This window comes from Natrix helvetica (genome assembly GCF_964273705.1).
Source record: "Natrix helvetica genome assembly, chromosome: 1".
NCBI classification, from domain to species: Eukaryota; Metazoa; Chordata; class Lepidosauria; order Squamata; family Natricidae; genus Natrix; species Natrix helvetica.
The window spans coordinates 57,751,964-57,775,390 of NC_138548.1; the positions used below are offsets into that span (position 1 = coordinate 57,751,964).

Below are 23,427 nucleotides of genomic sequence, written 5' to 3' on the forward strand. Positions count from 1 at the left end.
TTCGGGTGCCATGGAAAATAGCTTGACTCCTTCCTCTCTGTGGCAGCCTCTGAAATATTGGAACCCTGCTATCATGTCTCCTCTGGTCCTTCTTTTCATTAAACTAGACATACCCAGTTCCTGCAACGGTTCATCTTATCTTTTAATCTCCAGTCCCCTAATAATCTTGGTTGCTCTTCTCTGCACTCTTTCTAGAGTCTCCACATCTGTTTCTATATTCCTGTTACTCTTTTTTCCGCCATTATGCCGAAACGAAGCAACCCAGAACGCGTTCCCAAAGCATTTTAATATCGCTCCTTGCCTATTATCGCTTGCCTATTTGCTGGAAGAGCGGCCTACTCCAGTATCCGCCGCTATGTGGTCACTAAACCGAGGCCGAAACGTCCGGAAGCTCCGCCCCGGCACGCTGACGCCGGTTGACTCGTTACGCTGCCTCGGCTCTCAACGGAGCGGTCGGGGGCTCGGTTGACATCGCTTGCCCGGGGGTGCGCAGGGGCCGCGGGTCTCTTCCCTAGACGGGAGGAGAGCTCGGCATGAATAAGTCGGAGATGGCGGACGAAGCTCTCTTCCTCTTGTTGCACAACGAAATGGTGTCCGGGCTGTACCGCGCCGCCGAGCAAGGCGATGGGGTGAGTGTGAGGTTTCTTCTCCCGTGTAGGAAAAAGAAGGGAGCCCTCCGCGATTCCGGTTTGAGAGCAGCTGCTCCTCCTCCTCCTCCTCCTCCTCAAGAACCCAGGGCGGCTTCCAACTTCCAAACAGCTCCTTAGTGGGCCGCCTCTTTGGGGATCGTACGGCTGGGGCCCCTGCCCGGAGTTTCTGCCAAGTTTCAGGGGCTGAATAGATAACCTAAGCGGCGAACCCAGCGGTCTTGACGGGTGGGTAGCGCTGGATTCATACGTTTCCCTTTCCGTCGTCGGCTGTGGAGGCTCTGGGTAACCCGGAATACTAGTGGGAGGGATGATTTGAAGAGAACAGAAGATGGTTTGTTGTCATATTCTTATTTTAGTCTAAGAAACGGTCTGGTTCAATTTTTTAAAATTAATGTCCAGCCTTACTTTTCTAATGGTAAATGTATGGCTTTGTTTTGTAAGTCCTTGACTTGTGAGCACAGTTGAGCCCAAAATTTATGTTGCTAAGTGAGAGAGTTGAGTGGGTTTTGCCCCAATTTACGCCCTTTCTTGCCACCCTTGTTAAGTGAACCACTGCAGCAGTTAAGGTAGTTAAGTAACGCAGTTCTTAAGGGAATCTGGCTTCCCCATGGACTTTGCTTGTTAGAAGATCACAAAAATTGATCACATGACAACCCCCCCTCCTCCCACTACAACCATAGTAACTATGAGTCAGTTGCCAAGCATCTGCATTTTGATAATGTGACCATAGGGATGCTGCAATAGTCACAAGTGTGAGAACCAGTCATAAATTACTTTTTTCAGACCTGTCGTAACTTCAAAAGGTCACTAAATGAACGGTTACAAGTTGAGGACTACCTGTACTTATTTCTGAAGTTCCCTTCCTATAATACACAATACCTGATCTTTTTTGGGTGATAGATTCTGTCACTTGAATGAATGACAAAAACTGCCCATTCGGAGGAGTTGCAAATCCCTATTTCTGCCACATCCAATTGGATGACTACAGGAAAGGCAAAGCCCAACAGATTTGACTTTTCATGAAAGCATGAAGCAGTCTTGTTTCCTTTCCTAGTGGAATTTACCTTGATATCCAGTGAAGTGGTTTGGGTACCTCCCGCCCCCGAAATTTATCGACTGTAGCAGCCTTTCTGATGCCACATGACTGTGTTTTTGCTGCAAACACTAACAATTGTCCCTTATTAGCACAATACTGTAGAAGGATAACACATGCAATATTTATCTCAGATGTATTGCTCTTACATGACAAATGTCATAATTGCTTTCATTCTGACTCTACCTTAAAATAGTTAAGAGAATAAGTTGAACTGTTTCAAACCATTTTAAAATAGATTATTTACAACTGCAAGTTTCTCTTTTTGTAATTATAGGAAAATGGACGTTGTATTACAAAATTGGAAAACATGGGGTTTAGAGTAGGACAAGGATTAATAGAAAGGTGAGTGCAATGTTTATTTTGACTATTTTTTTTTACAATGGGATTGTGTAATCTGTGATACCAGGCTCAAATGCTATTTCTCCAACCCCATTTTTTAGTCCTTGGACCACCTTGGCTAAAAACTTAACTGTTTTTATCTATTTGGAATGAGAAATAGCTGAAACTAGTGCAATGCCTAAAATAGGTAATCCACACTAAGAATAAAATGTTGGGGCTCTTGCTGACATTATTCAGTTTATAGTCCTGTGAGCTTCAAAAATTATTAAGGGTGGCTGTTGGCCCTGGCCTTCTTATTTTAAAGGACCAGAGTTGGTAAAACACTAAAGCTAGATCTTGTATTGCTAGTAAGGAAGAAAATGATTGGGATTGGTGTTTTTATAATTGTAGAATACATAAGTTGTTATATTTTATAATTAATGTCAAGGAAACAAAAGAAAAAAGAAAAATAGCTCCCATAGCTGTAATTTAACTTTAAGAGAGAAAGTTGGTAAATAAAATGCAAAAAGATAATTGCATATTGTATGCATTATAACAGCGATGGCGAACCTTTTTTGGCTCGCGTGCCACAAGTGGGGGGACACCCCCCCCCAGAGGCTTTATAGGAGCCTGGGGAGGGCGAAAAGAGCCTCCCCCCCCGGAGGCCCTCCGGAGGCTTCAGGGACCGTCTGGAGGCTTCCCTGAAGCCTTCGGAACACTTAAAATGACCCACTGAGCAAATCGGAAGTGACTTCCGGTTTGCTCGGAGGGTCGTTTTAAGCGTTCTGAAGGCTTCAGGGAAGCCTCCGGACGGTCCCTGAAGCCTCTGGAGGGCCTCCGGGGGGGGGCGGGGAGGCTTTTTTCGCCCTCCCCAGGCTCCTATAAAGCCTCTGGAGCCTGGGGAGGGCGAAAAAATGGCTTTTAAAAACGGTGAACTCAGCTGGCCAGCCGGCGCATGCGCGCTGACCAGCTGACAGGGCAGCGCCTTGCGTGCCCTGACAAATGGCTCCGCGTGCCACCTGTGGCACGCGTGCCATAGGTTCGCCATCACTGCATTATAATTTAGTGGTTGCAATAGCAATAAAGCTGCATTTTTTCAATATAGCCCATGGAGTTCTCTATATTCTGCATGCAGAATATATATTCAGGCATTTTTTTCATCCATCTCCTGTTATAAAATCTGTTGGTGTATTTAAGCTTTGATTGGAATGTGCACATTTTTTAAACTGATTGTAAACAGCTAAGTGTTTGTAGTATCCTATATGAAGATGACGAAGTGCTGCTGCTATTTTTGTTGCTTTCTCTTAGGTTCACAAAAGATACTGCCCGATTCAAAGATGAATTAGATATAATGAAGTTTATTTGCAAAGATTTTTGGACTACTGTATTTAAAAAACAAATTGATAATCTCAGGACCAATCATCAGGTATTGTAAGAATGAATAATCACTTGTAGAACAAGAGTCAAACTATATTCCATTGCTGCGCTATCCTGTTCCTTTTCAGACATTTCAATTCAGTGCATAGATAAATGGATGTTATAAACAAGAGCAATATGTACATAGGAGTCAAGTTTATTTTTATAACAATGCAGTTACTTTTCTCCTTGATGAGTGTCTGCAGTATTTATAGTCTTGAATAATATTTGTCTACACTTTCATTGTAATCTTAAAAACATTTAATAAAAATTTATAGTGAAAATTGTTGAATATAAAAATTATTCTGGTAATATGAATTTTACTATGGTCAAGTTAATCATTATAAGGATAAGTTGATGATACATTACAGCATAATCCACTGACTTCTGCTGTCCACATTTCCTCTGTACTCAAAGGAAATGTCCACATTTCTGTGAATCTAGGATGTATTCCAATTCTGCTAAACACATATAGATGCATAGTAAATCACTTGATAACATGCTACTAAAAATTTAAATCAGCTAACAATCCCCTTCCCATAAAACATTGATTTGAAGATTTTATGTAATAATGGACTCTCTTTGTCTTTCTAGTCATGCATGCAAATTACTGCTTCATTTGTCATATCTAGATCTCAGTTTGCTTGTATACACTAGTGCAATGTATATATTCTGCTTTTCAAATACATCTTTTATTTCCTATCAAATTTCTTAGGTCATGTTTGATTACTAGTTGTCTTTCTACCCCTTTATTACCTTTTATTGAACCCCTACTTCTCAAATTGAGCCATTCTATAATCTTTAGCTATCTGAAGACTTTTAAATTTAAAAAAAAACATTTGTCTTTTTCTTTAATCACTGACTTGATTCTCCCATATTTTTGAAACATGAGTCCAGTTGGACTCAAAAACTCTTGAGAACTAGGCACTGACGGATTAATTTTTAAAGGTTGAAATTATTCTAAATTGATTGAGGATAAAAGGACTATAATTATAATAGCAAAATTGCTAATGCATCCCTAAGGAAAAATGTACAAACACTAATTTGGCTACATATGGGTAATCTTAACTAATTATATTGATATGTGGATCAGCTTTCTAAGAAATGTTTGAATGTAACATTGAACTAAATAGCACGATATAAATGTATTAAATAAAATTTAAAGTGGAAAATGTTCATTTCTGCAGGGTATCTATGTACTTCAGGATAACAAATTTCGTCTTTTGACTCAAATGTCTGCAGGAAAGCAATATTTGGAACATGCCCCTAAGGTATATGTATTGTATTATAGTCAAAATAGATTTAAAATATCAATTCTTTAATGGATTGTTATTAAGCCCTCTGTGTCTACAAGTGCGAAGGAAGATAAAATTGTGGTTTCCTGCTCCATCCCTTTCTGTTGTGCACATGTTACATGTTATGTATATTAGGCATAATATACATAATATACAACCTGTGTTTTAGGCCTTATATGCAAACTGTGTTGATTTGTCTGAATATATGAGGAGCTAAAGCCTGGTAAAGTGAGGAACTCTGTAGTGCCTGCCAGTCTTTTCACATCCAGTTGAGGAAGAGTTCTGTTTTGATTCAACGGAATGTGAGTAGAAATCTCTCCAGACTTTGCTATAGAGTATTGCAAAATCTAAAAGCGAGGCATAGGGCCAAATGTGGGAAGGGCATAGGATATTGTGCTAGCATGTGCAATCCAATAATTCTACTTAGGTTAAAATTATATTTTTACCTTTGAACAATATAACGACCATACTGTTGTTTTTAATTTGTGAGACTTGTGTGAAATTTGGAAGATAAATATTGGATGGGAAACATGTATCTATAAAAAATTAAGCACAGTCTAACAATTAGATATGCATCTTTGTTACCAATATTATAAGACACAAGAGATTTTTGGTTCTCTTTATAGGCTCTTTATCATCACACCTTTTTCTTTGGAACTGCATTCAATCTATTTTGAAAAGGATCTTAAGTATAACATGAACAATTAAAAGATCTTATTTTGTTATTGGAAAAAGAGCCAAATGGCCTTTGCCATTCAACATGGGTACGCTGATTCCAATCTCCTACAGACCCTGGCTATTGTTTTCCCTATTCTGATAACCTTTAAGGTAGACAATAGTACTGTGTTTCCCTGAAAATAAGACCTAACCAGAAAATAAGCCCTAGCTTATATGTATTTTAAAATTATATATTTAAATGAAACAGAAGCAAATATAATTTAAAGTGTCTCTCTCCAACTTTTACCTCATTGATTCATTAATTGTTTGAAATTTGGTGCAAGCTTCTTCCTTTCTAGGCTAGAAAAATAACTTTGTATTTTCTCAGTATAAGTTTTATAAATCACAGTACTGTATTTTAAGATTAGAGTTTCACCATGAATATTCTGCCTTGATATATCTTGCAGTATTTGGCATTTACATGTGGACTAATTAGAGGCGCTTTATCAAATTTGGGAATAAAGAGTATTGTGACAGCTGAAGTTTCAACAATGCCTGCGTGTAAGTATGTGTTGTATTAGCAGAATAAATCTGCTCTCTTCTGTGTAATTGTAAGATAAAATAAGTGAAATTACAAAACAGTTGCTTTGAAAATACTGATACTAGAACCGAAAAGTATACTGTACCTTAATGTAAAATTAGTGAGATGCCTAAGAAATAAGGTAACAGTAATTACTGGCAGTAATGTCCAGCTAAAATTGTCAAGTTGAACAGGACACCTGCTCAATTCACATATCTTTTCTAAATGTCTGGAGAGTTTTTCTCTACATGTGGTATAAAGCCGCATACAGCAATATTTGTAGCACCAGGAATCAGAGCTATTTAGCTATTAGTTCTCTACAACTTCCACAATTATGGTAGTTTTTTTTGTTTGACAACTGTATGAAAATACAGAGTGCTGAATTATGTTCAAATTTAGATAGGAAAAAATAGGATTTTCAGAATGTGAAAGGAATCCATTGAAAAGGAAACAGATTGTAGTCTCTTACTTTACTTAATTCCAGATTAGTTCTACTCATCAAGGCAGTGAACAGATTGCATTGTAAAATATAAATTGAAATGCTTGAACCTGAATATTAATAGAATTTATAGAAGTACATAAGATTGTTTCTGATAAAACAAATATTCCTTAACATTTTTTTTTGTTTGCAGGTAAATTTCAGGTGATGATACAGAAGATGTAAATATAAAATTCATTCTGTTGCTCTGTAAAATGGCAAAATGATCTGTATTTTATTTATAAAGCACATGAAGCTATCCTTTATTGTATTATTTGTCAAATACATTTTTCTAGAAGTGATTAAGTGCAATTTTTCATAATTTTCTGGTAGATGTTTAATTATCTACAATTTGTGGCCATGAATATGAATTTTCATGTTTGTAAGGATGGATAAATTATCCTAAATAAATGCTAAGCTGTAGTATAGCCAAATCCTATACAATTTCAATTTTGCAGTGTTGAAATGGGTAAGGGCCATAGAGCTGAGAATGGTACTGCTGCTTTTCAGTTCCAGAAAGATTGGGTATATTCCATAGACAATAAAATTGCTTCAAATGATCTTGCATAGTTTTTAAAATAATGCACTTGGTTGAACTGGATAGTTACTGTTCCAAATCATATTTAATGGGTAGATATATAAGGTGTCTGCTACCAATTCAAGTAATACAGATAAGTCTCATGCATTGCTAGATTTTACAGTTTGATTTATAAAGTTGAGACTTCAAATAAGAACATCAAATTAATGGTTTTGACATATTGTAATTAAAAACAGTGAAGTGGCAGCAGGGTAACACTCAAGCTGCCAATGGGCATGCCCGAATTCTATTTAGAAATCTTGCTCATCAAACTGAAATTGATAGTACATGGAGACCAATAAGTATTGGAAGGTAGAATGATCAAAGATCTTATATTTATTTTGCTCATAACCAAATAAATCTCTTAGAAACAGTTGCATAGACATTGATCTGGATTGGCTAAGGATTTGACATAAAGGTCAGAATCTAGCATATTGTTCATTCTAATCTGTTTCTTATCATATGAAAAAGGTTATTGCAATAGTTGGTGTACAATTTTCAGATTCCTGCTCAAAGAATAGGTGGCTAGGAGATCCTAGATAGATTATTCTGGAGTGTCAATTGCATCCTTTCCTGGACTGGAAGGAAATTTGCTCAATTACTCAAGCCTTGGTTACCAGCTGTTTGGATTACTGTAGTATGCTGTACATGGGACTGCCCTTGAAGACTTGGAAGTTATAACTGGTTCAGAATGTGATGGTGCATGTGATGATAGGATCTCATATAGCATGTATTGTGTGATCTGCATTGGCTACCAGTTTACTTCTAGGTGCAGTTCAAGGTGTTATTACCTTTAAAGTCTTACAGCACAAGGCTAGGTGATCTCTGGAGCTTTCTCTTCCGAAGGACATCTACTGATCCTACCAGATCAGAAAGGGTGGGACACTCATACTTCCTTAAACACTGCAGTCTTCTGGCATCTAGAAAGCATGGCTTTTCTGTGAAACTCCTTGAGGTTTATCCAATAGGTGTTTTTTCAAAAGGCAACTGTGGACTGTTTTTCCTTGAATACATTTTGCTCCTCATTCAACAAGCTGCTTCTGTTCTGAAGAGTTGAAGAAACAAACTGAAGCAGCTTATTGGCGGAGAAGCAAAACATCAAGGAAAAACAAAGTTCAGTTGCCTTTTGAAAGAGCACCTTTGAGACAACCATGACCTGGAAGATTGAGAATCTCCAGACACCTTGAAGTGTGGTAGGTCTCTACCCTTCTAGGATTCTTAAAGTATGCAAGAGCTGGCTTTCCCAAGTGGGATAGGATGAGGTGGATTAGATGATTTAACATGGATGCTGGGACCTTGAACTTGTTGCCAGGTTTTTAATATTTATAGTTTATCATATTATGCTGTTGTATTGTTTTAATTGATTGGGAGCAGCCCAGAGTTCTATAAAAGATCGGTGGTTGTATATAGTAAATGTTTTAAATAAACACATAGATCAGGGTTGAATTATGGAGTCCTTGTGCTCTCTGATGTTACCTAGCTGGGTAAACATCTGTAGGCAAACAACCAAGATTAGAGAATACCAAGGATCAGGTTTTGCCACAATTCCACATACAGAATTAATATTTGATTTTATCAATTATTCAAAGGAAATTCATTCTTAAAAAAAAAAGATCTACAGTGTAGGTCAGCATGGTATCACACATGACTGGATTTACGGAAGAATCAAATCAGATGGGAACACCTGAGTGAATTTTGCTGTTCTTAGAAGTTAAGCAGGTTTGTACCCTTGTTCAAACTTGAAGGGGGAACCAATAAGAAATCCCAGAGCTTCAGGGTAGACTGGACAATCCAGAAACATTCTGAAAAAAGGCAATGGCAAACTATTTCCATAGCATTCCCAAGAGAACAATGGATGCATTGTCTGAATTATGACCATATTTTAAAGTCTCCATGTTTACACTTAAATGTTTTTAAAATGCTATTTTTCAACATAAATAGCCTTTTTGATTAGTTTGCTTTACTTCTCTTGGGTTTTGATAAGATAGACCTTTATTGCTTCACTGTATAGTACCTCAAATAAAGAGATACACACAGTTTGTATGTAGATCAAACAAGCTGAATTATGGACAATAATTTGTAAGAAAATATTTTATTAACATCTCCACTTGCTAAACTCAGTCTGTTTTCTTAAAAAAAAAAAAGTCTGTTTTCTTAAAAAAAAAACAAGTATACAAGTATCCACTAAGGTCACATTGGAATATGTGGTGCATCCATTCTTCATACTTCAGTCATGAAAGTACTGCCTGATAAAGATTAACAATTTGTGCATGTATAGTTTCCAGATGTTCATCAGGATGCCTCGTCAGCCAGATCATATTGGTCAAAATACCTGTTAGGTGGGAAGAAAAAAGATCCATGAATATTATAAATATTAGTAAAATCTTCAGAAAAATCTTGAACAAATGTATCAAAGAAAGGCAGAATTTCACTGTATAGCTTGTCTAGATTTCCATTTAGTTGAATAGTGGTATGAGAATTAGACTATTTTAACTACTCTTCAGGTGCCTTTCAATGCAGGACACCCTGAATTGATTTTTGCATGGAATCAGAGAATGTGATTCAAGGCCTAGCATTTGAAGCTAATCAGCATGGAGACCTTATAAAAGATGGTGCCATCATTACTGAATTTGATTATGCAATTTTAAGCTCTCGTATCTCTAGAATACACAATACTGAATGAGGAGACATGAGAAAGGCGCAGGTGAAATCAGAGAGAGAAATGAGATGGCTATATATATTAGTAGTTGTCAATGAATGTTGTAATATGTAACATAACAATTTACTTTTTAAGTCTGGAAAGAAACAAAATATAGAATTGGGTAAAAATTACAAATTATTGCAAAACAAGGCTCATGTAAGTAATGGTGCAGACTCTTGAGGACAATGGTGGAGAGATTGATTTTCTTTAATAGCCAACTTAGTACACTAATTAAAATAATTGGCCTACCTTCCAACCAAACAAATCAATAAGTTTAGAGCAGACACTTTTTCATCATTCTTGTTCTCCTGTGTTAGAGGGAAGAAAAGCATTTAAGTAGTTTGTTTCACCAAATTTCAAGCAATTGTTTTATGACAACAACTATTACGAATTTCCAACAAATTACAATGGATTTTGGCAACTGTCTGTGATTGATAGCTCTACTAAATATATTTGTAGAAAACACAACTTTCTTTTAGATATTCATTAAATTCATCAAAGAGTGTAAACAATGCCACATTTTGAGCTGGTATTGCCCTTTTCCCAAGTTTTGACTATAATTCTGAAATATCAACTTAAGTTAAGAATGTACATATTTCAGGGAAATGATGGCTTCAAAAGATTAGCATGATCAGGATCTTCTAGTATTCCCCTTCAATGATCAACTAGTTCAGCTTACCTCTAGTACTCTCACCTCGGAGCATTTCCTAGCCAGTTGTCGAATTAGAGAGTGAGCTTCTGGTAATAATGGCTTCTCCAGACAAGCTAACAAAGCATAGAGCCATCTGCCCTAGAGAAATTGTAAGAAATTGCAATAAGAATTTAAAGATAAAACCATCTTTGCATTGTTTCTTTGTATCTCCATGAACACATCCATGTCAGTTTCTTGGCAACAATGCACATAATTTCCCTTGTCACCTGGTGTTTTTTTTTGGGGGGGGGGGGAGGGCGCTATTGTCTAGTTTTCTACTTTTCAGTACAGATTTGGGATTTCTTAATGGTCCGTACTTCAAGCAATAATTACGTTCAGTCTACTTATTAAAGTTTTTTAAATGAGATTTTATAAGAAACCACTAAACTTTACTTAGAGGGAAAATAGATTCATTGTTTGTTTTTGAAGGCATGGTGATAAGACCACAGATAAATAGGTACAAATTCTGTATTTCTTAGATCAAAATCAATTAATGCAGATATTTAATAGAGCTTATAGATGAAGGAGGGCCAGTCTTTTCAGAATCTGGGAATGGCTGCAGAAGGCCTGAACACATTTTAAAAAACCTTATACAGTAATGGCTTATGAAGCTTTGTGTGAAAATGGCAAATCAAAGATTTCACACGAGAACTATAATATTTTGTATTCGATTGTTCAAAATATTTAATGAGAAGGACTGTGAGAAACCAATTCAGGATGCAGTGGGTGCTGACTTGCTATGCTTTTTATAGACTTGTGTACAGCATGAACTGTAGGAAATAAAATATGCTTTAGTGATGTAACAAACAGATTTAAAAGTTAGTTTTAGAAGTGTAATTTAAAATGTACAGTTTTTTATACAACTAGGGCATTGAATCTATATGAAAGGAATATAGGTACTAAGAACAGAAGGCAATTCAAAATTCTAAAAGAGCCAATTCAAATCACTCACCCTAGGGGGACATAGCTTTTTATATATATATATAAATATATATATATAATATATATATATATATATAATATATATATATTGTGACGTGCTGTGAGGTTAATGGCTGGTGAGGCTGGTGACGTCATCAGGAAGGCGGGGAATGGGACGTGTGCTGGAGGCACACATTTCTGCCTCCGCCCTCTGCAGCTCCCGGGCGCGCACGGACGGAGATAGGCAGAATGGCGCTGAGGCGATCCGGCGGGCGAGCGACCGAGGATCGGGCTGCCTCGCTCGCTCTTTCGTCCGCCCAGATAGCCTCGGTGTTGCTGTGGCTACCTCCGTCTGTGCTGATGTTGTCGGCGCTCCCGGATGACGTCATCCGGAAACACCGACATTTCTGCCTCCGCCCTCCGCAGCTCCCGGGCGCGTATGGACGGAGGTAGGCAGAATGGCGCCGATCCGATCCGGCGGGCGAGCGACCGAGGATCGGGCTGCCTCGCTCGCTCTTTCGTCCGCCTGGATCGCCTCGGTGTTGCTGTGGCTACCTCCGTCCGTGCTGATGTTGTTGGCGCTCCCGGATGACGTCATCCGGAAACACCGACATTTCTGCCTCCGCCCTCCGCAGCTCCCGGACGGAGGTAGCCACAGCGATACCGAGACGATCCGGGCGGATGAAAGAGCGAGCGAGGCAGCCCGATCCTCGGTCGCTCGCCCGCCGGATCGGCTCGGCGCCATTCTGCCTACCTCCGTCCATGCGCGCCCGGCAGAATGTTGGCGTTTCCGGATGACGAAGACACAAAAGCGACAGTTGACAGTCGCTTTTGTGCCTTCGTCATCCGGAAACGCCGACATTCTGCTGGGCGCGCACGGATGGAGGTAGCCACAGCAACACCGAGGCGATCCGGGCGGACGAAAGAGCGAGCGAGGCAGCCCGATCCTTGGTCGCTCGCCCGCCGGATCGGCGCCATTCTGCCTACCTCCGTCCATGCGCGCCCGGCAGAATGTCGGCGTTTCTGGATGACGAAGGCACAAAAGCGACTGTCGACTGTCGCTTTCGTGCCTTCGTCATCTGGGAGCGCCGACATTTCTGCCTCCGCCCTCCGCAGCTCCCGGGCGCGCCCGGACGGATGTATAATATTATAGTATATAATATTATATACTATTATTTCATGAAGAGAGGTGAGGCTCCGCCTCCCTTGCCTCCCCTGACCGCACGTCACTGATATATACACATTATATATATACATTATATATATATGTGTTTGTGTTACAACCCCTGGTGTGCCCAAATATAGGAGGGAGCTCACTCCTCCCTCTTTCTGTCCTTCGGCTCATCACAGAAAACCATCCAGGCAGAAACCCATATTTTTATTTTTAATGTTGCCTTTTTATATTTGTGTTGTATATGTCCTGATAAATAAATAAATAAATAATTTATCAGCACAAATACAACATATATACACACACACATACATACATACATACACACACATATATATATTCCTCCTTTTTTACATACTGAAGAAAGTGTATCAGTTGGTTACAAAAAACCTTCGTGCATCTTTTCCACAGTCATCAATCATAATTCATATTAACTCAAGAATTTTAACTCAGATATTTATACATATTACCAGCATCATACCTCCATTTTCATTTGACTACAATTGTTTAAACGTCCTTCATCATAAAATATATCAAGATTTAAAACATAACCACATACTGGCATTTCATTTGCTATTTCTAATATCCTCCAATAACACTGAATCCTTATGGCCTATTCTAGCTAAACATCCATAATATCTAGTAACAAAATTTTATAATCCTCCTTACCAAATCACTGTTTACAATTTACATCCAGTTTCCTTATGTTGTACCCATACATATATATTTTCCTTTATATCATTATCCCTCATTTAACTGTATCCTGTATCATAACATTTCCCCCCCCTAATAATCAAAATTTAACTAAATTTAAGTTCTTTTTATTAGCCTTTATATATAACCAAAAGGTTTTCTACTCTTTCTTTCATGGGTACCATTCAAATATTCATATCCAATTATTACTTATCATAACAATACATATGTATATAATTATCATTATAAATTATTTATTTGACTATATCTATTGTCACTAAATTTCACTAAGTTTAACTCGTTTTAAATTATGTACTTCCATCTATCAACCTGTATCTTTCCAGTAGCAAAACAGTCTCATATCTTCTGCCATTTGTGGTATCAGTCCTCTAATCATCTCCTTAATAAAATTTGTATGGACTCCTCTTAGCAACTCATTGCTTATTAAGTCTCTCATGTAATTTTGATGCCCTTCTTCTGTTTCCTTAATCATCTTATATTCAGTTGTCAGTGGTGTTATCAATGATGTTGCTAATAAAATTTCTCTCTTTAAGTCCATAAATTATTTTGTTTTTTCTTCTTCTGTATCTTGCCATCTGGGGTAGAGTTTCCCTCCATTTAATTCCTCTTTCAGTGTTTCACTCTTTCCATTTCCAGACACAAACCAATCACCATAGATATCAGTGGATTTAATTACTTTATGGTCATTTTCCTCTTCGGTTTTTAGGACTCTAACCTCCACTTTTTTCCACTTGATAAACACCTCCAACTTCTTCATCATATTTTACTGTTAGATGCTCTAGGTTTTCCAACTTCTTTTCTGTTCTCTCAAATGTATTTGATAATTTCTGAATTTCTAACAATATCTTTTGCAGGCTTAAAATTTCTTTCTGCTGTTGAAGTTGTGCCATTATCTCCAGCTGACAAACACTGCTGCTCTGGCTTAGAAGGTTTTTGCAAGATTAAGCATAAATTCACAATAAATCTTATTTTCACTTTTCTCTGGTTAAAGATATACTTCAAAGGAACATCTGTATGCTTTTCTTCTTATCACTATCTATAAATGAACAGTGAAACCTTGAAGTGCCAAGCCAGAATAATCAGGAAAGCAAGAGTGTTTTGTTTCCATTACACAAACCTCCAGCCTCTGAGCAGCAGCCTTTTTCTTTCCCTCTGTTGTAACAATTTTCTGTTTCCTTTTGTATCTTTTTTATATTCCAAGTTAAACAAAAGTCAAATTCTTGAATGAGTTAGAGAAGAAAAGGGGGAAAACACGCACAGTAGTGAAGAAGTAGAATTTTAGTCCATAGGTTACAAAGAATAATAATAAAAAAACAAAAAATAGAAGAAAACCTAATCCATTCGTTTTAAAAGGCTTGCATAAATTCCATCCATGAACATAGCATTTAAAAAGCAAGATAACCCACTGTCCAAAACCACTCAAAGCTTAATTCCTCCGCTTATTTCTTCTGTTCTCAAATTTAAATTAACTTTAAGTTTTTTATAGGCAGTCTCTTTTAAAACGGCAAAAATTCCTCACCAGCTGGAAATACTTTCTCTTTCCGTATCCTTCCGTTTTGGAGCCCCCCCAACTTTATCAGCCTAATGGCTGGTTTTGTCGCCAGCTTGAAGAACTTCTCTTGGATCCATCAGGGACTTTGCGATATCCTTGACATCAGCAAAATGTATTCTTCCTGTTCACTGTCTCTGCAGGATGGTTTAGGTCCGATTGGACCACCCAGCGGCAAAAGTATCAGCTGCGGTCTTGGAGCATTGAGACCGCACGTCCGTATCGTCGCGTCGTTGGCTCCTCCTGGGACATAGCTTTTTTATAGCTTTACTAAAAGCCAGGAAAGTACTTATGTTGAGAATTCCAGATTAAAAGAAATTATAAATAAATAAATGAGTTTCCTTCAATTTTAATTTCAATGGGGATAATGCCTCTTATAACATAAAACTGCAAGTTACCAGTTCTGGAGTAAATTCTTTTTCCACCAGCCAGTTTGTCAAGTATTCCAAGACACTGGTCACTGTTGCCTTTTGGGATAGAGAAACAGCTGTTAAAATTTTGCATGCTGGTTCTTTCTTTCCTAGTGCACTGAGCAGATTTATAATTAGGTATTCTATACAAATGCTATAAGAATTCAATATATGAGTAATTACTACAAAAAACATTTTACAGTCTTATGAAATAGTTGCTGAAACAGCTTGTCCTAAAAAGAATTTTTTAAAGTATGCAAGATAGTATAATGAAAATACATAGTTTTTATATATTAAAAAAAAACTAAAGATCCGCTAAAATTACATACAAAATCAAAACTGCTTTTACCCCTTCTATTAATCTAATGTTTTGTTTAAATCTTTCTATTATACTGTCTCTTCTAGTGAATGTTACTGGATTCTTTGGATTATAGGCTCTCCTAATCATATTTTTAATGTTCACAGCAAAATAGAAAATTGTTTTGCTGCAAGTGAAAGGGGCTTATGTAAACGTATATAAAAGTGGAAATAACTGTATGTATGCCACCAACTGATTCCTATTAGGATACTTCCTATTATAATTATTAGTAGGATTATTAGTAGGAGACCTGAGGCCAGAAAACAGTTCTTCTCCATTATACAGGCTATATTACAGAACAGCCACTCTTCAGCAGTTAGAGTGGGCTGCTCAGTGGGAATTTTCCAGAAGCTTTTCAAGGCACAACTCATCTGGAGAATCTCTAAGAAATGGTTATTCTCCTGTGCGCTGCTTGGACAGTCCAAGCATGGGTTAACACAGTCTAACTGCCCTAGGACTGAGTGAGTTTTTTATTGTTGACCACGCCTCCCTTTGCCTCTGCAATCCAGTTTTAAAAACTCAGTCCGCCCGTTTGGACTGTAGCAGGGGAGCTCCTCAGTTTTATGACAGTTACACTGGACTCCCCAGAAATAAATAAATAATAGAATAAACAATAGAATAAATTCCTTAAATGTTGACACGCCAGGAGAATATGAAGATGAAATTCAACAGCCGGAGTGACTGCTAGAAAGGACGTTAGTAAGGAGCGCGGGGGTCTGTGAGCTGCCCGGCGGCTGCTGGCGCTCGAGCTGAGAGCGGGAGGCTTCCGCTCCGTATCAGCTTTCCCTTCGCGTTTTTATGCTACCTGGGAGGAGCGCTGAGGCTCTCCAGCGTAGCGAAGGACATTGTCTGGCCCAGTGACTGCGGTGGTCACCTTATGGGGTTCGCGCTCTTTTCGCCGCTTCCCTGAACCAGTGCCGGCCATTTTAAGGCTTTCGCGCACTTTTCGCCACTTCCCTGAACCAGCGCTGGCCATTTTAAGGGTTTCGCGCGCTTTTTGCCGCAACCCGAGTATTCTCTGAGCCGGGAGCTGCGCGCGCAGCGGCGGCCATTTTATCGACAAAACGACACTCCGAGGCGAGCAGGACAGAGCAAGATGCGTTTCACCTCAGCGGCAGCACTCATCGACACGTGGGCCTCGTCTGGGTCTCCAGCTAGGCCTACCTCGACTGTCTAGAGATCTCCGCCAACACTAAAGGCGGCACCGGCAGGTTAGAGGGCCTTGTCCCTTGGGCTTCCCTCCTAACCCTCAGTGGCTCGACGGGCGTCCTCAGGCCAGCTGGCCACGCCTTGAGTCCATTCACCACCTCCACTCCACCCTTCTTACCCTGCTGTGCCATTTTAAAACCATGGCAGACAAGGGGACAGGGGAGATGCAGACTGGGCCCTCTTCAAAGCGGAGCAAATTAGATCTGGCTCCTAGTGGGGGCAAAGGGAGCAGGAGCGGTGCTAGAAGGGCATCCCCAGATCCCCAGGGCTGTGGGGAAAAGGGCAAAGAAAGCAGTCGGAAACACAAGGCCCCACAGCTTCCTAGGCCTGATAGGTCTCCAAACCAAGTGGAGCCTTCACCAGACCGATCCCCAAGGCAAGATAGGGAGGAAAGGCCTGTTTCCCCCCCCAGGGGACAGATCTCCTCCTTCCTCTAGGGAAATTTCTAGGGACTCCTCCCCAGATGCCTCCTGGGGGTATCCCGATTCTCCCAGCTCCTCCATCAGAGAGGAATTGGGCCCATGCCAGGCCTTGACCACTGACGAGGACTGTTATAATTCCAGAAGGGGCAGGAAGCGCCCTGCCCCTACCCCAGTCCGTCCCAGGGAGGACAAAGGGTCCCATATGTCTGCTGAAATGAGAGAAATAATCTCTCAGGCCATTTCCCAAGGCATTGCTGAGGGCCTAAAGCAGGAGGAGGCCCCCACCTCTAGTGGAGCCAAACCTAAGCCCTCAGCAACTCAGACTAGAGAGAATAATCCTCCATCTCCTGGCACCTCAGTGGCTACTGAGGAATCAGGATGGGAAGAAGGTGAAATTGATGACTTTGAACTATCTGAGGATGAAGGCCTACCCCCTGATAAGCCAGCCTTCACGGGGTTATTCAAACCCTCATTATTCAAGTCCATCTTACACAAAGCCAAGGCAGCCACTGAATTGGGTGCCGTCCCAAAGGGTACCACAGCTCCTTCTTCGTCCTCTAAGGACCATAAAGAGGGACTATTCAACGAGCCAGCACCCACCGTAGATGAAATCCCTGTCCCAGATCTATTTTTGGACGTGGTCCAGAGACAGTGGATCCAGCCAGGTACCCTCACTAATCCCAGCGGAGGTGACAAAGCACTCTACGCTGTAGAATCCAAAATGGAAGGTGTTAAAGTTACCAGAGGTAGATGCCCCGGTCATCTCCCTGACCTCTTCCCAAAATGTTATTTATGAGCTGTTGTACTATAGGCTTGTTCTTATAGTGTACTGCTTTCTGTTATTCCTAACTGTAAAATTTTAATTTGTTGTCAGCTGTCATAAGTGTAGAAAATTCAAACATATAAATTAAAACAGTCTATATCTGAATAGATGATAGAAGAGCTATAAAAATTTGGCCATCAACGAGGCAAATATTACTTTACTGAACTCTCTGAAATTCCTCATGCGTTGTTAGCTGCAGTTTAGCAGGTCAAAAAGGGAAATGGAGAATGCTTTGTGCCTCTCCATCTTTTCTGGGCCTTTAAAAATATCTCCTCTTACTACAAAACAATTTAGATCTAACATATTTAAAACATATTTATCACTATTTTAAGGCTAAGAATCTTTAGGGTTTTTTTTCGATCTTGAGCAATACATTTCTATTTGGGATTACAGGCAGTCCTTGACTTACAACCATTTGTTTAATGGCCATTTGAGGTTACAATGGCATAGAATATAGTGATTTACAACAATTTTTCATGCTTATGACCACTGCAGCATATCCATGGTCATGTGATCAAAATTCAGGTACTTGGCATTTGTTTCATATTTACGATGGTCGCAATGTCCTTTTGCAACCTCTGACAAACAAAGTCAATGGAAAGTCAGAGTCGCTTAATAATTGTAGCAAGAAAGGTCATAAAATGAGGCAAAACTAACAACTATCTCACTTAGCAACAGAAATTTTGGGGTCAATTATGATTGTAAGTCGAGGACTACCTGTATCCAAGTTCAGGTGTTTCAAGCAAGCTATGGATGGAGGTAGGAAAAAAAGGTTAAGCTGGATTTACCACACCAAGACTGAATGGAAATGAAACCAACAATAAAAGTAAAGTACCTGATTCATTCTGCTAACAATGCTCAACAATGGAGGAAAGCCAATCTGAATGAAAAGAAACCAAAATATATTGGATTTTTAAAAATGGTTGGATATCTAAATACTTAGGTTAATTTTAGATCCGAACACCAGTGCACAATTTTTTAGGAGAGATTGTATAGATATTTTGAACGTTTAGAGCTTTGTTAAAGTATATTTCATTTATTGAAAACATTTACATAGCTGCCCATTTTATATCAAATTCTGTGTGGCTTCCATAGTGTAATTAAACTCTAGAAATATATGCAACAATGATCATTTGCTTCTCTTGAAGCTTAAATTTCTGAAACCAGTTCTTGATATTTATTTATCTAAACATTAGAGCCTGCTTTTCTAATGTATATTCATAGCCATGTTCCCCACAAGTAAAACCAGTGCATAATTAAACTCATTTGAAAGAGAAATACAAAAAATACAATCTCCAATACAGTAATCTTCTTCTTAGTAATAGTTTTCTAAAAGGGTTCCCAGGGTAGTGTGGCCATTAGGAAGACCTATTTAACCCTAACAAATGTTCCTCTAGTATCACTGGGATTCTGACTATTTTTCTATTATATATATAAAAACAATATTCCAGGTATATGCAACAATAGAACAGACCATTTTGTTGGACAAGGGATTATATTGTAAATATTTTAAGGCTGATCATATGTACAAACTTCATACATATTTCACAACAAAATGCAAACTCTGGATCAAAATATAGCTATTTAAAGGTGATATAATTATTTAGGACAGATTTAACCCTCACCTGTACATAATCAATTCCTGGACTTTCATCCCTTGAGATTTGATCTGTTAACTCTAAATACAACTTTTCACCTAAGCAGAATTTTTTCCAACCTTCTTCATCATCTGTTGTAGGCTGAAAAATTGGAAAAAGAAGTCAGGTTATTTTTCCTATTTAATATATTGATTTGGGTTTGTTTTCCCCCCAGTGTATTTTCATTTATTCAAGGTTTTGCAGTCTTTATTTTTTATTTAAAGTAGTTAATGCATGGTTGATGCAGGAGATCCAGGGCTGGGCTGGCTGGATATCAGCAGCAGCAGGAGCCATCCACAATGATAGAGGATGGGAAGGAGGCTGCCAGAGGAAAACGTTTTATGATTTTTAGCTGAAGAACACTGTCAATGCATATATAAAGGCCTACACATGAAACAAATATAACTTCTGAACTCTATTATAGTCTGAATGTGTAGGGTTGCAAGGCACCAGGGTAGAAATTAGGAACTGAGTTTTAATCCTCTCTTAAGCACATAGCCAATTGGGGAACCTTGGGCTATTCACTCTCAGTCCTAGGAAGGAGGCAGTGGAAAAGCACTTCTGAAAAACCTTGCCAAAAAACCTTTATGGACTTCACTGAGAATCTGATATAATTGAACAGAAGAAAAAAAAACTTATATGTAAATTGACAGTATCCTGAAAATATTATGATTACTTGCCATTGTTACATTGCTGTCCAAATGCTGTGCTTTCCAGTGATCCCTGTGCTTGTTCACACTCTGAAAGATAAACTTTTGATCAATTAAAAGATTCTAATTAACAAACATTTTATCACTTCAACATATACTTGCAGGTGGTAGACACTATACGTAGAAACAATATTCTTCTCACATACAACAAAAATACCTCTTCTGTGATTATGCTTGCTGAACTATTCGTTTGGATTGATAAACATTCCTTTCTGCTTTAGAGTGGCTATTCTTAGCCCTATGGAGATTTAACTAATTCCTTAATTTATGCAATCAATTAAATTTAAATCAGATTACAATCCTATTATTAAATAGTATTTAACAGGGAGGGCATGCTCCACATAAGCACTGTCATGAGAAACACTCAAAACCACTGAATGTATATACTTGTATACCTGACGTATGGTTGAAAAATGAGACACTTGTTGCTGTTGCCATTTCAGAGTTGGAGAGTATCCTTCAGGAGCAGGTTGACACCCTGAAAGCTAAAAAAAAACACAGGCAACACAATGAGAATATTAAGAATGACATGTTATTCGCATATACACAAAGATTTTTTTAAAAAAGCAGGACTACCTACAATGAAGGATTGCACTATAAAGATAAAAGAATTTGCATAAATGGCAAAATTGATATGTTTGATTATGGAGAAAACAATAAGTACTTTTCTAAAGTACTGGAAACACTTTATTAAGTTTTTTATTGAAAATGGATAAAAATGCCTTGATGATTTTTGAATTAGCTGATTGAAAAGGATCAAATATGGGAAGAAGTGAATTATGTGATGTAATAGGGAGGGGAGTCATATTAGGTATGCTGGTAACTGCTGTAAAAAAGATCAGAAGTTGCTTCTTTAAATATTTTTCTTTTTCTTATTCTTGTACTGCATTTTAAATCTTTCTTAAACAAAAAAATATAGAAAATAGAATAATCTTCTATCTGTTTAAAAATTCTAATGGTAATAATAAAAGAATGTCATATTCAATTTTAAAACAGCCACTCCCATTTTGTAGAACTAGCCACCATGCAGATGGATTATGTAGAGTGCTTAATTACAAAATTGGCAATCTCTTAAAAGTATTGTACTGTTAACATCCAATCATCATGAACAGTATACTTTTATTTTATAATGCTTATAATAATGACTTTTTTTAAAAAAACCTACTGAAATATTTACAGTCTGCTTCTTTTTCAGTTTCTTGGGATCAATCTGGGCCACAACAACATCAGGACATTTTGCAGCTTCAATCCTACAGAATTAAAATGTTTCAAATTTTAAGCACCTTTTGATTTCTAATTAAACCTAATTTAGGAATTAAAGAATTAAACCTGGAAAACCCTTAAAAATCATTCTATCTTTGTCTGGGTTTTTCAAAATGAGACAAAGAGTGTGGGATTGTTACATATCAAATGTAAAAATCCATTCTAATGGATTACAGTTTGAACAAAACTAGACTACATGATGTATTCTTTGAAATGCTGCCATAATGAATTTAGTTTTAAAATTAATTTGGATTCACGGCACAATGCAGAAATGTTTCAGGTGTTTTCCATTCCATTTAATCCAACACTGCAGATCATTTCATTATACTGTGTCTGCATGTCTTATTTATCATTTGGATAGGAGGTGGGAACCAATAGTAGTAGAGTTTTAAAAAACTGAATTGGCAAAACCCAAAGAAATCGCTATGAAAAGGACAAAGCCGCATTTCAGCATTATCCTTCCTTATAGCTAAAAGTCTGTAGAAATTCTCAGTCATTCAAGGTGGTTGTCCCAAGGATGCTTTTTCAGGAGGCAACTGGACTGTCTTGTTTTTTCTTTTGAAGACCTTTCGCTTCTCATCCAAGAAGCTTCTGCAGTTCTGACAGGATAGTGGAGAATGGAAGGATTTATATTCCTTGCAGACAACTGGTAATCTGCATCCTTTTAAAGGGTTGTTGAAGCATTTACAGATTTATCTGTGTCCTCAGGGTTACCTGAGTAGTGCTCCTGGTTCCTGTAGTCTGCAATTTTTCTCTGGTAATCCATTCCTACTCCCACACCACTCAAAGGGTGGAAGCAGGAGCTCTACTCAGGCTCAGACTGAGGACATAGCTAAGGCTCCAAGTGCTTCAACGACCCTCTAAAAGGATGCAGATTACCAGCTGTCTGCAAGGAACACACGGTAAATCCTTCCATTCCCCACTATCCTGTCAGAGCTGAAGAAGCTTCTAGGATGAGAAACGAAACGTCTTCAAAAGAGAAAAAAAAAGAAAGTCCAGTTGCTTCCTGATAAAGCACCTTTGGGACCTCATTCCTTTTTCATGCAGGAAATCCCACCACCATAAAAGCAAACCGCCATATTGCATTACCCGTAGCAAGACTATATATCCAGGCGAGTCTCTGAAGTACTTTGAACCGTTCATCATTATAGACCAAACGCTTTTACTATGCGCTTTTGCAAGCCGCATAGGAGTAAATATAAATATAGCGCCCATTTCATATACAAATATTAGCGCCGGGTTGACCCCATCCAACTTCGCCCACTCAACCAAGCGCAGTCCTATCCCCCTCCCACCTCCGCCTCCTCCCCCTCCCACGGCGGGGCCACCCCTCCCCTCCCCCCAGTTCACTTACTGGACCCGCTTTAAGTACTCCTGGGGAGTTCGGGGGGGCACCGTGGGGTCGAAGTCTTCCGCGAGGTCGCAGTCCTCTACGGGTAAGAGGCGGGGCATCAACTCCTCCACCACAGACTCCATCGAACCGCTCGAAGCGCGCCGCGGCCTCGCCCAGCACTGGCAACGCTCACGCGCAGAGACACCCGACGCTCTTGGCGGCGCCACGGTTGAGCCTGGCGGGTCGAAACCAAGCGAGTGCGCACGCGCGCATTTTTTTACGCTTGTCCGAAGGGGATGGACCAGACCGACGAGCGGGCCGTTTGCTCTTCAACTCGCAGCGGCGTTTTCTTTTATGTTTGGAAGCTTTTTCTGTTTGCGGTTGTAACTCTAACGAGTGGAATTTCCTCAAGGGAGGTTGTGTAAATCAATTGCAGGTAGTTCTCAAT

The 23,427-nt window shown here is 38.9% G+C and overlaps 2 protein-coding genes across 4 annotated transcripts; one reads left to right on the forward strand and one right to left on the reverse strand.

Moving 5' to 3' along the window:
• Window positions 1–341: 341 nt before the first annotated feature.
• Window positions 342–9,130, forward strand: TRAPPC6B (trafficking protein particle complex subunit 6B). The gene is made up of 6 exons (XM_081940057.1): window positions 342–629; window positions 2,021–2,088; window positions 3,373–3,490; window positions 4,668–4,751; window positions 5,900–5,993; window positions 6,645–9,130. The coding sequence occupies exons 1-6, from the start codon at window positions 534–536 to the stop codon at window positions 6,674–6,676; spliced, it is 492 nt and encodes a 163-aa protein (XP_081796183.1). The 5' UTR covers window positions 342–533; the 3' UTR covers window positions 6,677–9,130.
• Window positions 9,131–9,143: 13 nt separating this feature from the next.
• GEMIN2 (gem nuclear organelle associated protein 2) lies at window positions 9,144–23,272 on the reverse strand. 3 transcript variants are annotated; one of them, XM_081940036.1, is made up of 10 exons: window positions 23,001–23,272; window positions 21,561–21,633; window positions 20,779–20,868; window positions 20,354–20,413; window positions 19,662–19,775; window positions 18,872–18,916; window positions 15,213–15,281; window positions 10,448–10,558; window positions 10,018–10,076; window positions 9,144–9,399 (listed from the first exon to the last, which is right to left on the reverse strand). In XM_081940036.1, the coding sequence occupies exons 1-10, from the start codon at window positions 23,120–23,122 to the stop codon at window positions 9,360–9,362; spliced, it is 783 nt and encodes a 260-aa protein (XP_081796162.1). In that variant the 5' UTR covers window positions 23,123–23,272; the 3' UTR covers window positions 9,144–9,359. The 3 variants fall into 3 exon arrangements, with proteins under 3 accessions (XP_081796162.1, XP_081796163.1, XP_081796164.1); XM_081940037.1 differs by having other exon boundaries at window positions 10,463–10,558; window positions 21,549–21,633; XM_081940038.1 differs by having other exon boundaries at window positions 21,549–21,633; window positions 23,001–23,245.
• Between the last annotated feature and the right edge of the window lie 155 nt (window positions 23,273–23,427).

What these genes read in the sequence shown, in the direction of transcription:
- TRAPPC6B (XM_081940057.1), top strand. Translation starts at nt 534, where the DNA reads ATGAATAAGTCGGAGATGGCGGACGAAGCTCTCTTCCTCTTGTTGCAC. An exon ending in GGACAAGGATTAATAGAAAG is followed by an intron (nt 2,089 to 3,372) that starts GTGAGTGCAATG and finishes GCTTTCTCTTAG; the next exon opens with GTTCACAAAAGATACTGCCC. An exon ending in AGTTTCAACAATGCCTGCGT is followed by an intron (nt 5,994 to 6,644) that starts GTAAGTATGTGT and finishes TTTTGTTTGCAG; the next exon opens with GTAAATTTCAGGTGATGATA.
- GEMIN2 (XM_081940038.1), bottom strand. Translation starts at nt 23,122, where the DNA reads ATGGAGTCTGTGGTGGAGGAGTTGATGCCCCGCCTCTTACCCGTAGAG. An exon ending in GAGTACTTAAAGCGGGTCCA is followed by an intron (nt 21,634 to 23,000) that starts GTAAGTGAACTG and finishes TTAATTCTGTAG; the next exon opens with GATTGAAGCTGCAAAATGTC. An exon ending in TTGTTAGCAGAATGAATCAG is followed by an intron (nt 15,282 to 18,871) that starts GTACTTTACTTT and finishes CTATCCCAAAAG; the next exon opens with GCAACAGTGACCAGTGTCTT.